This window comes from Quercus suber, unplaced genomic scaffold, assembly GCF_002906115.3.
Source record: "Quercus suber isolate HL8 unplaced genomic scaffold, Cork oak 2.0 scaffold_14, whole genome shotgun sequence".
Lineage (NCBI taxonomy): Eukaryota > Viridiplantae > Streptophyta > Magnoliopsida > Fagales > Fagaceae > Quercus > Quercus suber.
Window position 1 is genome coordinate 633,759 of NW_027069479.1, and position 12,333 is coordinate 646,091.

At 33.4% G+C, this 12,333-nt stretch overlaps 1 protein-coding gene across 1 annotated transcript; it reads right to left on the reverse strand.

Moving 5' to 3' along the window:
- Positions 1-306: 306 nt before the first annotated feature.
- On the reverse strand, positions 307-3,655 carry LOC112008467 (receptor-like protein 6). The gene has a single exon (XM_024040796.2). The coding sequence runs from the start codon at positions 3,619-3,621 to the stop codon at positions 649-651; it is 2,973 nt and encodes a 990-aa protein (XP_023896564.2). The 5' UTR covers positions 3,622-3,655; the 3' UTR covers positions 307-648.
- Between the last annotated feature and the right edge of the window lie 8,678 nt (positions 3,656-12,333).

Below are 12,333 nucleotides of genomic sequence, written 5' to 3' on the forward strand. Positions count from 1 at the left end.
CATACATACCCCCCCACCCCCCCAAAAAAAAATTCTGCATTCCGGATCAACCATGAATCTCTTGGCTTCAAAAATGGATAGATAAATTTGATCATAGATGGCGCTAGACCATATTATCTAAAGATCTAACTCTTTCCCAAGCCCATAAAGTCTTAAAGAATTTATGACGCAAGACCTCCACAATTTTCAAAGTCCAACTTGTTGATTGGAGATCGTGAAGTGCAGATTCAAAGTCTTGTCGAAGACTAATGTGCAAACCATGCATTCTAAAAAATTAGTATACAAAGTGTAATTCGAAGTATAATATAGGATGATAAAATATAATTTTCTCTATAAATATTAAACATGTAATATTTTAATGCCACCAAGAGGCATGTAACTCAAACCCCTCCTCCAAGGTTCAAATCCCCCCTGGCATAATGTAACTATCAAATTATACAAAACAACAGTAAAAAAAAAAACAATAGGAAAAAGTACAATGCCAAAATATTCAACAACGTAGTACATTATTATAGATATACGCTAGATTAATATAGACATCTACTAAAATGAAGAACAACATCATGTGCGAAAATTTATGACAAAAAGCTTGGTGAATCAAATACAACTGTTGTACATCCCTTCATTTTTCCCCTTCTTCAATAATTTTTATTGTCTTCTTCTTAAATTCTCGACAACCCGCTCTAACTTTCTTATGTTCAGGTTATTCCCAATAACTAATCCAACTACTAACCCACTTCCATATCCCATCATTATAACTACCCAGTCAGATTTACTTGGGAAATTTGAACCTTCACCTTGTTTGGGATTTGGCGGTGGTTGTGTTGATGTCTCGCAATTCTTGGTTAAAGGGCTACCACACAAACCTGTGTTTCCCAAATATGAATTACTTTGAAATGTAGCAAATTGTTGACCTTGTGGAATAGGACCCGTGAGGTGGTTATTTGAGACATTGAAGAATGCAAGGAATGTGAGTTGCAATAATTGTTGAGAAATTTGTCCTGAGAGATTGTTTTGAGAAAAATCCAAAGACTCAAGTTCCGTCAAGTTCCCCAATAATGAAGGAATATGACCAGTGAGACAATTGTTGGATAAATTGAGCAAATGAAGCCCCTTTAAATTTCCAATGACTTCTGAAATTTCTCCTTCAAATCTATTGTTTGAGAGATCAACGACTTTAAGAGTATCTTGGACCTTTTCATACACTATCTTGATGCCTTTGTTAGTTAATTCCAGGGAAAAACTAAAGTACCCATACCATACAAAATTTTGTGATGTGATCGTAAATAAAACAATCAAATATATGGGGTTGGCCATTGAGACCGCGTATGTGAGGTTGCCAACCTTACTGTAAGTCAAGTTCGCAACTTTCATGGAGTTCCAACATTGGAAGTACTCATATGGCAAATTACCTGTGAATTTGTTGTCAGAGAGATCAATGATGTGTAACTTAGGGAACTCAAAATTGCTTTTAGGTTTCCCAATTGAACTATGGAACCCATTAGATCGTAGACTTAGAACCTTCAAACTTGGAAGCTTCCCCAACCAAGAGGGAAAAATGTCATTGAACTGATTGTTACTAAGAAGAAGAATCTCCAACATTGTGCAATTGGATAATGATCTTGGTATCTGCCCTTCGAGTTGATTATAACTCACATCCATCACTTTCAATGTACTTCCTTCCATGTATGTTGTAGGAAGTATTCCACGGAAATCATTGTTCCGTAAGCTCAACACTAACAAGAATTTGCTCAAGTTGTCCAAGCATTGTGGAAGCATGCCACTCAAGTTGTTGTGTGAGAGATCTAATATTTCAATTGAGCTGAGATTGCAAAACAATGGTGAGATTTTCCCGGTCAGTGCATTGCTTCTGGCACTATATTGGACAATGGAAGGTGGTGGAATTAGGAGTGACCCATTCAGCTTGTTGGAATCAAGGCTCAAAATAAGTAAACTAGCCCATGGAAGAATAAGTGAAGTGTGGTTGAAAGACTCAAAACCTGTAAGGTAGTTGAAACTTAGATCCAAAAATAAGAGTGTTTGTTTTCCCATGTTGAATATCCATTTTGGTATTTGACCATGAATATCGTTGTTGGAAAGATACAGAGCCTCCAATTCATGTTGGAAACGCAAGAAAATTGGGAACTCAATCAAGTTACATGCTACCAATACTAAAAGCTTAAGCTTTGGAGTATTGTAGTTGACAGTGGAAGCGAGGGGGAATGATAAATGGACTCCTGAAAGTTGGAGTTTAGTAAGATTTTTTAGGTTTAAAAACGAGTCAAATTTGGCACTGCCATTGAAATTATTTCCAGTTAGACTCAGGTATTCGAGATTCACTAGTCTAGAAATTGATTGTGGAATAGAACCATGCAATTCATTGAACCCAAGATTCAACACAGTTAATTGGGTATGGTTTACAAGCCAAGATGGAATTTGACCAGTTAGTTGATTTAGGGAAAGTTTTAATATGGTAAGCTGGGTCAGGTTCTTAAGAGAAGATGGAATGTCACCATATGAACTGGTATTTATTAAGACCAGACGAGTGAGTTTTGTTTGCTTACCAAGCCAAGACAAGGTCTGTGGACTGAAACTATTATAGGAAAGATCTAGTTGACTGAGTTGTGTGAGGTTGGCCAATGAAAAAGGGATCTGCCCGAAAAAATTATTAATTGAAAGGTCCAAATTGATAAGAGTGGTAAGGTTACCAATTGAAGTCGGTATCAAACCTGAGAAATTGCAAGTATTGATGTCCAATTCATATAAAGATGGTAGGTTTCCAATTGAATCTGGAAGCTTACCAAAGAAACCGGTGTCTGCAAGTCTCAATATTTGAAGTGGACTGCTACTATGAAATTCTGGTAGATATCCTCTGAGATCTTGATTGTCATGCACACTGAGGAATTGAAGATTTCTTAACTTGAAAATCTCTATAGGAAATTCACCATATAGTCCACAACCGCTCAGGCCAAGAGACATCAAAGAAGACAAGTTTGCCATGGTATGAGGTACAGGGGAAGATATGTCCACCTCATCGAGATAAAGATGTTTGAGGCTGGTTAAGTTTTCACATAGACCTTTTAGACCTGGTTTTTGGAGTTTCAGTGGATTGAATGAGAGATCAAGGGACACCAAGTTGGAGAGCTCAAAGATTTCTGGTGGAATTTGACTACTGAAATTTGTCAGGGAGAGGTTGAGATGTGTTAAGTTTGAGAGGTACCTGATACTTGGGGGAATTTGAGAATAATTGAAGTCATTGCCAGCAAGATTGAGCTTTTGAAGGTGCACCAGATGGAAAAGCCCGCTGCTGGAGTTGAAGGAGCCGTACAGTTGACTGCTACTGAGGTCAAGGCCAATCACGTGACCTGTGCCAGCATCACATAGGACACCTTCCCATGAACAACAATCGTTCCTCTCTCCAGAGTTCCACGATGAAATCTTTGGGTCACCAGAAGCATTCACATTTATTTTTAGGCTTTGCTTGAATTGCAACAGGGCAAAACTCTCAAAATCATTGCACAATGGCTGAGTTGAAAAAGAGGAGCAACTATTCAGAAAATGAAGTATTGACAAGAAGAAAGGCAAGATAACGGAAATGAGGAGACATTTTGATGAGCCCATAATGTCTTGTGTACAGCACCTTCATTATTTAGAAAATAGGAATAAGCTGTTTTTATAGACCAGATTTCCAGGGATAGGTAGTGCGATAATATTGGGAAAAGTGGTTGTTTAGCCTTAATTTTTGAATTATGTTGCCAAATAGCCCAATTTTCAAACTATGTAGTAAAATATTCTTGTTTTGGAACTCGATATTGTTAATGTCGAGTTTTATGCATATTTTAAGCAAAACTTGACATTTCAGCACAAAATTTTCAAAAAAATTTTAAGTGACAAAAAACGCATTTCTAATGTCGAGTTCTAGGTAGAACTTAACATCAACAATGTCAATTTCCAAAACAGCGGTATTTTGCTAAATAGTTTGAAAATAGGGCTATTTGGCTATATTGTTCAAAAATTAAGACAAAACAACTATTTTATTCCCAATAATATCATTCATGGCTATGTTTACATGTATGCGTACATAAGTTCCATGTTTACTTCCCCTAGAGATTAGGAATCTCTAGAGTATTTAAAGAAAATGAATATTATAGAGCTTTTAAAATGTTATCTATTTATTTGAACTATAAATTTGCTTTGTCACATCATTAATAATTTAAATAGGTATCATAATGGTGATAGTTAACATTTAAAAAAAAAAAAAAATTTGGTATGGCTTGTATTTATTGTACAGGCTTATGGATCGGACAGAAACATAGGTGAAATGTATTGTAGGGATAAAAGCCCAAAGTCACATATTGGGCCTTGGGGTTGATCCAAGGACATGGACTTATCTGATGGGGACAAATAATCTTAGGTAACTCCAGTTTTAAAGGTTTCACAAGCAGAGAGTGAACAGAAGGTGGTTCGAGGAGTAACTTCTCCTCAAACATGACGTACACGGCCCATATCTGCATCCCAACAATCAATGTGACCTTTTAAGCAGCTCCGACAATAAGGATGGATGTCAAAGACTTATAAAGAATGATGGGGACTTAGGAATACCTAAAGAAAAGCTGTCACCACCGTATTAAATGTACTACAGCTACTTTTCTGGCCGCATTTATGTGGAGAAAACCTTTGAACAGTGTTGTCTTGATCACCGCGACTCACAGAAGGCCAGAAAGGGCGTCTGATGGGATAGGTACTCAAGTGAGGGCTTGGATGATCAACAAATGTAGGACCAAGATGGTCCAGATGGGACTATATAATGTAAGAGACCACTCACAAGAAAGGGATCGAAAAAAAGAGAAAAAGAACACTGTAGCTACTAGAACTACACTTATAATCAATTTCATTAGTCTATATAAGCATTTTGTCTCCTCGGCAAAGTATAGACCAGTCTTACGAATTTAGTTCTTGTATAATTGCCCTTCAAATCCGTCTTAGCCATTGTTAAACTCGCTTAGGCCTAGTTCTTAAACCCACACTCTACAAATTTATTGTGCTAGGCTCACTAACCCACAATCCCATACATATTGGGCTTGGGCTGCAACCGTGCCCTTATGTATACTATTCTTCCTAAGAACATAAATTCATAGATATAAATTACAATTTTTAATTTATAGAATAAAAATAATAAAATAAAATAATGATATTTTACTAAATTTATATTTACCATAAAATTAGAGAACAGGTTGAGAGATATTACATCTATGATACTATAAAATTATCTCATAACATGATAAACTAATAGGCCAAGAATGTATTGACTCCTTATGGTAAATTAATCAATTAATTAGCCAAGTTAATTAATTAAGTCAATTAACATGCAATACGCGTGATAGCACAAACAAATCACCAAATAACTAAATGTAGTGGAAAATAAATTTGACAAGGTGATTTGTTTACGAATGGGAAAAACCTCCAAGGCAAAAATCCCATCAGGTGAATTTAAGGTCACCACTCCCGAAAATCCATTATTATCAAAACAAACAATTACAAGTAAAGGAATTCCAGTACTTTATACCAACCTACAATTGAACCCTTACCCTATTACACAATTGGACTTGTAATGTAGTGACAATCTCTCATTTCAATGCATGGCTCTTAGTACGTGACTAACCAATCGATGTACGGATCTAAGTACATGACTAACACACCAACTTGAGAAGGATGTTGGCTGCAAAGTTCTTTAGTTCATTTAGACGATGAAGATCAAGAAGCTCATTGGTTACAAAACCCTACGGCATACAAATGCAGCAACTTCTTCAAGAGAAAGATGAACTAGGGCAAATTGTCTCTGGTCACAATATGCTTACAACAACAAGTGCAACAACCTTATAATAGCCCTTAGAATAATCCTTATATATGTCTAGGGTTGTGAGAAAAGAAAACCTAAACACATAGCTTGGATATGCGTGAAAAACATAATAGAAAAAACTGATTTCGTAATTCTCAATAGATACAGCTGTCGAGCTTCACATTTTAAATCTCGACTTAAGTCAAATTTTCCTCACGTGACTTCCCGAAAACATCAGAAGATGTTGTATATTTTCTAACACCATTCCACATAGTGAAGGATCTAACTTGTGTCAACTTTAAAATGAATGAATTTCAAAATGTTTGGTCCCTCCACATAGAAATCGGCTTTATTCAAGTCTTTGTCTTTCTCTCTCCATAGTAATGATTTGGGTTCCACTGAAGACTTTAGGAATAGAAATTGCCTTTATTCAAGTCTTTGTCTTTCTCTCTCCATAGTAATGATTTGGGTTCCACTAAAGACTTTAGGAATAGAATTGGAACTGGAAGTTATCTCTTGAATTTTTTATTTATTTTTAACTACGCGGGTAGTGGGTTTTCAGTGTTGCTTTTGTCATTGGCAACAAAAATTTTGGTACGTTTCAAGAATGTCAAAGGACTCCATTAACCTTTTTTTGTCTTTTGTACTACATAAAATTAAACTAATGGATATGAAATTTTAGAATTAGTGTGGGGATGTTTTGGTATACAAAATGATGAAACTCAAACAATAGAATTTTGTTATTAGTAGTATAGATAAATATAGAAAGGAATGACGTCTAGCATAATAAATAGAAGGATCTTACTTAAGTCTCCACATGTGACTTCCCGGAAACTTCTCTGGATGTAACATATTATCTAACTACATTAGTACATTTCTCAAATTGAGTGATTTAACTTAAATCAACTTTAAGATTCATGAATTTCAAAATGTTCGGTCCCTTCAAATAGAAATCGGCTTCATTCAAGTCTCTGCCTTACTCTCTCCAAAGTAATGATTTGGGTTCCCTAGAATACTTGAGGAATAATATCAGAACATGGAAGTTATCTCTTGAATTTTTTCTTTTTTTTATCTATGTGGTTGATGGATTTTCGGTGGAGATTTTGTCATTGCCAACAAAAATTTTGGTAAGTTTGAAGAATGCTAAAGGACTATTTTAACCATTTTTGTCATTTGTAGGACATAAAATTAAACTAAAGGATATGTGATTTTAGAATTAGTGTGAGGATATTTTGGTATGAAAAATGATGAACCTTAAACAAGGGAATCTAGTTATTTGTAGTAGAGATGAAAATAGAGAGGAATGACCTCCCGTATAATAAATGGAAGGATCTTACTTAAGTCGAATTTTCCTCACGTGACTTTCCAAAAACTTCACAAGATGTAGTATATTGTCTAACTCCATTCCACATAGTGAAGGATCTAACTTATGTCAACTTTAAAATGAATGAATTTCAAAATGTTTGGTCCCTCCACATAGAAATCGGCTTTATTCAAGTCTTTGTTTTTTCTCTCCATGGTAATGATTTGGGTTCCACTGAAGACTTCAGGAATAGAAATTGGCTTTACTCAAGTCTTTGTCTTTCTCTCTCCATAGTAATGATTTGGGTTCCACTGAAGACTTTAGGAATAAAATCGGAACTGGAAGTTATCTGTTGAATTTTTTATTTTTTTTTTTACTACCTGGGTAGTGGGTTTTCGTTGCAGCTTTTGTCATTGGCAACAAAATTTTTTGTAATTTTAATGAATGTTAGAGGACTCTTTTTACCTTTTTGTCTATGAATATTTGGACATTATCATAAATTCGTGAGATACATAATATGTGATTTAGTCACAGAAGATATAAATCACAAGTTCTTTGTAAACTCATAATTTTAGTTCGTAGTCAGGGATGAAATTGGGTATTTCATTTGTGAAAACTATAACATATCAACTAAGATGATTTGTCTTGATCATGGAAGTGAAGACTTTTAGTTGATATGTTGATATGTTTTAAGCGTTAAGATATATTGAGTTGGACCGTTGTGAGATTTGTTATTCTACTAACGACTACCAAATGAATAATAAATCTCACAACTTCTATTTACATGAACTCTCAATCCAGAGAGAATAATAAATCTGATCATGAAGTGTAGGCTGCTTTGATATATCAGGAGTGAGATCTAAAGTCACGATCAAAACCTCAGTATATTGGGCAACCATATTTAATGTTGAAGGAACATATATTCTCAAGATGGAATTCATAATCTTTTAACAGAGATATAAAATATTCCCTTGAGATAAGTTTAATGGGTTTGATTATTTCGAGTGTTAAGCCTAACCATTTTGTTAAGAAGTTACTAAAGCATATAATTATGAAATTAGATTTCATAAATATATGATGAATAACTTAAAAGATTAAACAAGATATTCAAGGATTAAGATGTAGTAATCTTCAAAGTGGCAGTCAACATTCATAACTTTGTATTACTATGAATATTTTAATGAAGGGGTTGAATATATAATAAAGTCTTGGGATATAATTTATTAATAAGGCCTAGAGTGCAATTATATTTATATAGTGATATTAAATATAATTAATGGTAATTTTAGGTTTGTTAAGAGTTGATAGAAAGGCCCAAAACCTATTATAGCTAGTCTATTATTTGTCCTTTTTGGCCCAATCGAAGCCACATACTAAAACCCAATTGGAATGACCCAAATGGCTAGCCCAATTATATAATCAGTTATATATAATGGGGGAAACATACAGAATTTTGTAATATATGATAATGAATGAAATGGTGTGTATGTGAGTGTAAGCTACTCTCTTATTCTCCCTTGAACACATACGTATAAACTCATTGAGAAACCACACTTCTTGGGCATAAGTAGAATTTGAGTGAAGATTAAAAATGTTCCTAAATATTTCTAATCTTTGGTTTTGAATTTCACCGCAACAAGATATGCTCTCTTGTTCTTAAATTCTAAAATTTACATAGTACATGTTATCAATTACGAATGAAGTAGATCCGTTGATTTTCTGCTGCGTATGTTTTGTATGCGATACAAACTATGTTTTTCCTACACTATGAACTCTTGAAAAACTTTGCAAGAAGAGAGATCATGGTATGAAAGACCTACAACTTGTCTTAGCTAAAACCCTTATACAAGATCCATCAAGGCATCAAGTGTGAAATGTAGGCAAGTTATATAAAAGAAGAAACATGTACCTAAAGAGAGAAAAGAAACAACACATGTAAGATAAAGGTGAATCACATACATCATCATCATCATATATATAGAAAGAAGAAGTACAATGTATGTTAAAGATCACAAGACCAAGGTGCATGTAACTTAGAGTCTTATAAGTTCTTTTTGCCGGTTGGAAGTGCCTTTTGCAATGTAATTTTCATCCTTACACTATGGCCCCTTTCTGTAAGTAATGTATTCCCAAGACTGATTTCCTTTTAGTAATAGAATATTCCCAATAATAATTATTAATTTCACATCAATTTCTATTTTCTATATTGTGCTTTTTAAATTTTAAGCAAAGTGAGAGAATTCTCACATTCATTTATTAGATATAAAAATATTTGAATCAGTTATTATGTTGCTTTGATATCATATTCACGTTTTATGCTCCAACTTAAGGGAGGAGTGTTGAGAATGCAATCCTACAAACCTACAAGTCGTTTCCTCCTTGCTGATCCTATTATGTAATTTTCAAAACCTTTAGGGTATTTGCATAATTTTGGAAAGTTAGAGGTTATCCTTTAGGGGTTGGCTTTAAGGCTTGGACCAAACATTGGTTTAAATTAGTGGCCTTCTAACTTAAACATTGATAGGCTTTGTTTTTTTATTTTTTTTTTTTATTTTTTTTTTTATAGGGATGGGCTTTTGTTTAGGTGTTTGTGGCAAATGGATTTAGTTCAAAGTTTTGTTTGGTTTTAACATGTATATGGGCGAGGTAGGAATTTTTAAAGTGAAATGGGTTCGGGCAATAAACTGGACCAGTTATGGCCTTATGGACTAGTTATGGTGGTGGGTGGTCTTATATATGAGTGGCTTTAGTGTTCTTAAAATGGAGGTTTTCAGTGCATGAGTTTGTCTGGGCTTTTTGTTTTTTCCCTTCAAAATGAGGTTAATACTTTTTAGTTATTATCTCAAACTTTTTAAAAGATAATTGCTGCTAACTTCGTAGTTCAAACTCTTTTCCCTCTAAACCTCCACCTCCAAGCACTTTGTGCATGAAGAGGTGTCAATTCAGCTACAAAGCCTTTTGGCTTACCTCGAACTTGGTTTCTTAATTTTATTGCATCATCCAATTTGACAAAGAATGCAAGGTCAATATTTAATATCTTATATATCTACGTGAGTTTTAGTTAACTCAATAGGTAAAGTCTCTAATAGTTAAATAAGAAATTTGGGGTTCAATCTCCACTTACACCAAAAACTTATTGGTGTTTTGGTTTGATAATAAAAAATTATTATCAAGATAGGTAAAGTCTTTAGATATTTAATATCTTATATATCTACGTGAGTTTTAGTTAACTCAATAGGTAAAGTCTCTAATAGTTAAATAAGAAATTTGGGATTCAATCTCCACTTACACCAAAAACTTATTGGTGTTTTGGTTTGATAATAAAGAGTTATTATCAAGAGCGGACACCATAAGTTGAAATTATCTAAAAAAAAAAAAAATCTTATATATCTACAAGTCAGGACAAAAATCCCACTAGAACTACTCTAGTCCTTGAGACCAAAAATGATATAAGCATCCTCTTCTAGTCTTCTTTTCATTGAAATAGGAAATGCCGATTTCACTGTCAAGAGCTCATTTTTGGAATATAACTAGTAGTCACTAATCCGTTCAATTCACAGAAAAGTTGATAAAAGAAATATTATATGTGATATATACTTAGTTAATAAGTATTGATAAATAGTTTCTCAAAATAAATATACTAGTACCTTAAAACAATGGTATGGATCTTATGGTTGATGTCAAATAAATCAAGATCGTAAGAACGCACTGCCGCATTACCTTCATTCACTGCCCAAGTCTTGGCTATTTTCAGCTAGGGGAATGGATGTGAGTCTTGTGATTGGGTGGATTGTTACAAAAATTTCAAATAAATAATAAGTCTTTACTATTAAAAAGGTTTTCTAAAAAATGAATGAAAGAAAGAGGAAGACGATATTTGTGATCCTCCTTCAACATTGTTTGTCTTTGTTAGTCTAAGCATAAAATGAAAAGATTTCAAGATTTTTTTTTTTTTTTTTTTGGGGAAAGAAACACACACACAAGGGAAATGGAAAGGGATTCTAATACAAAAACACACCACAAACTCCACTTAAAAGTTATGGTGGATTTCAAGACTTGAATGATTAAAATAAAAGAATAATTTTAATTCAATATCTATTAATAAGATCTCTCTTCTTTGAACATCAAAACATCTTGAGAAAAAAAAAGTTGATGTGAAAAGGCAAAATTGGTTCATCTTCTCCTTTCCAATCCTAGTCACTCACCTCACACTGCCGAAGGCTAGTTTGGCATGCTTTGAATAGGCTCCATATTGAGTATTTGGTGTTTCTCATCACCGCAAATGTAAGTACTATGAGTAGCTCAGAACCCCAACTGAGAGAAGCGGGGCTGAAAATAGCTTCAATTTCTTTTTCAAAAAATGTTTTTTATTATTAGTTTTCTAGATTTATTCAATTTATAAAACTTAAAAATTACAAACAACATAGCATTAAGTGCTTTTAAACGCAACTCACTTAACAGAGGGGCGGAAGAATTGAATTGAATAAAGTAAAATGTATGAAGACAAAATTGAAGTTATATGGCTAAATTAAATTTTGGATAAAGTTAAAGACAACAATTTGTAATTAAGTCTTAATATTATGTTAATATCTGTTGTCAATATGTTTATGTTTATTGTTATTATTGATTATCATTGCCATTACTAGCACTACTATGCCCTTACATTGCTTGGGTCAATGCAAATATATTTATAAACAAGAGACAACATTCAAGAATATATTTAAAATGAACAATGAAATTGATAAAATTAAAGAATAAATTTCAATTAAACTCGTGTGATATCCATTCTTCAAGGGTGAGGCAATTGGCAGGTTAAATATTCAATTAAGTTCAAGCTAATTTTTTTTTTTTTTTTTCTTTTGCGAGTAACGTTTTTTCCTAATTTTTATTTTATTTTTCTTCAACAATGTCTTGTCATTAGCTCTACTAGTTTCATAAAATTTATGTTTAAAACTCTTCCAAATTTCAAGAAACTAGTACTAGATGCTAAGGGTAGAAGAAAATTTTCGTATTACAATCTGTGTCTTGTCATTACTTTTAGGCTCTTTTGGATTGCCAATCTAATAATTAAGAATATTAATTTTATGTTGAATTTTTTATGTATTTAAAAGTGTTACGTGATTTGCTCATTCCAATGAGTGAACAATAACAATTAAGAGCTTTTTTGTGGATGAAACTAGGAAGATAGCAA

Bases quoted from the DNA above. Each gene is read 5' to 3' on its own strand.
- LOC112008467 (XM_024040796.2), bottom strand. From the start codon at position 3,621: ATGGGCTCATCAAAATGTCTCCTCATTTCCGTTATCTTGCCTTTCTTC.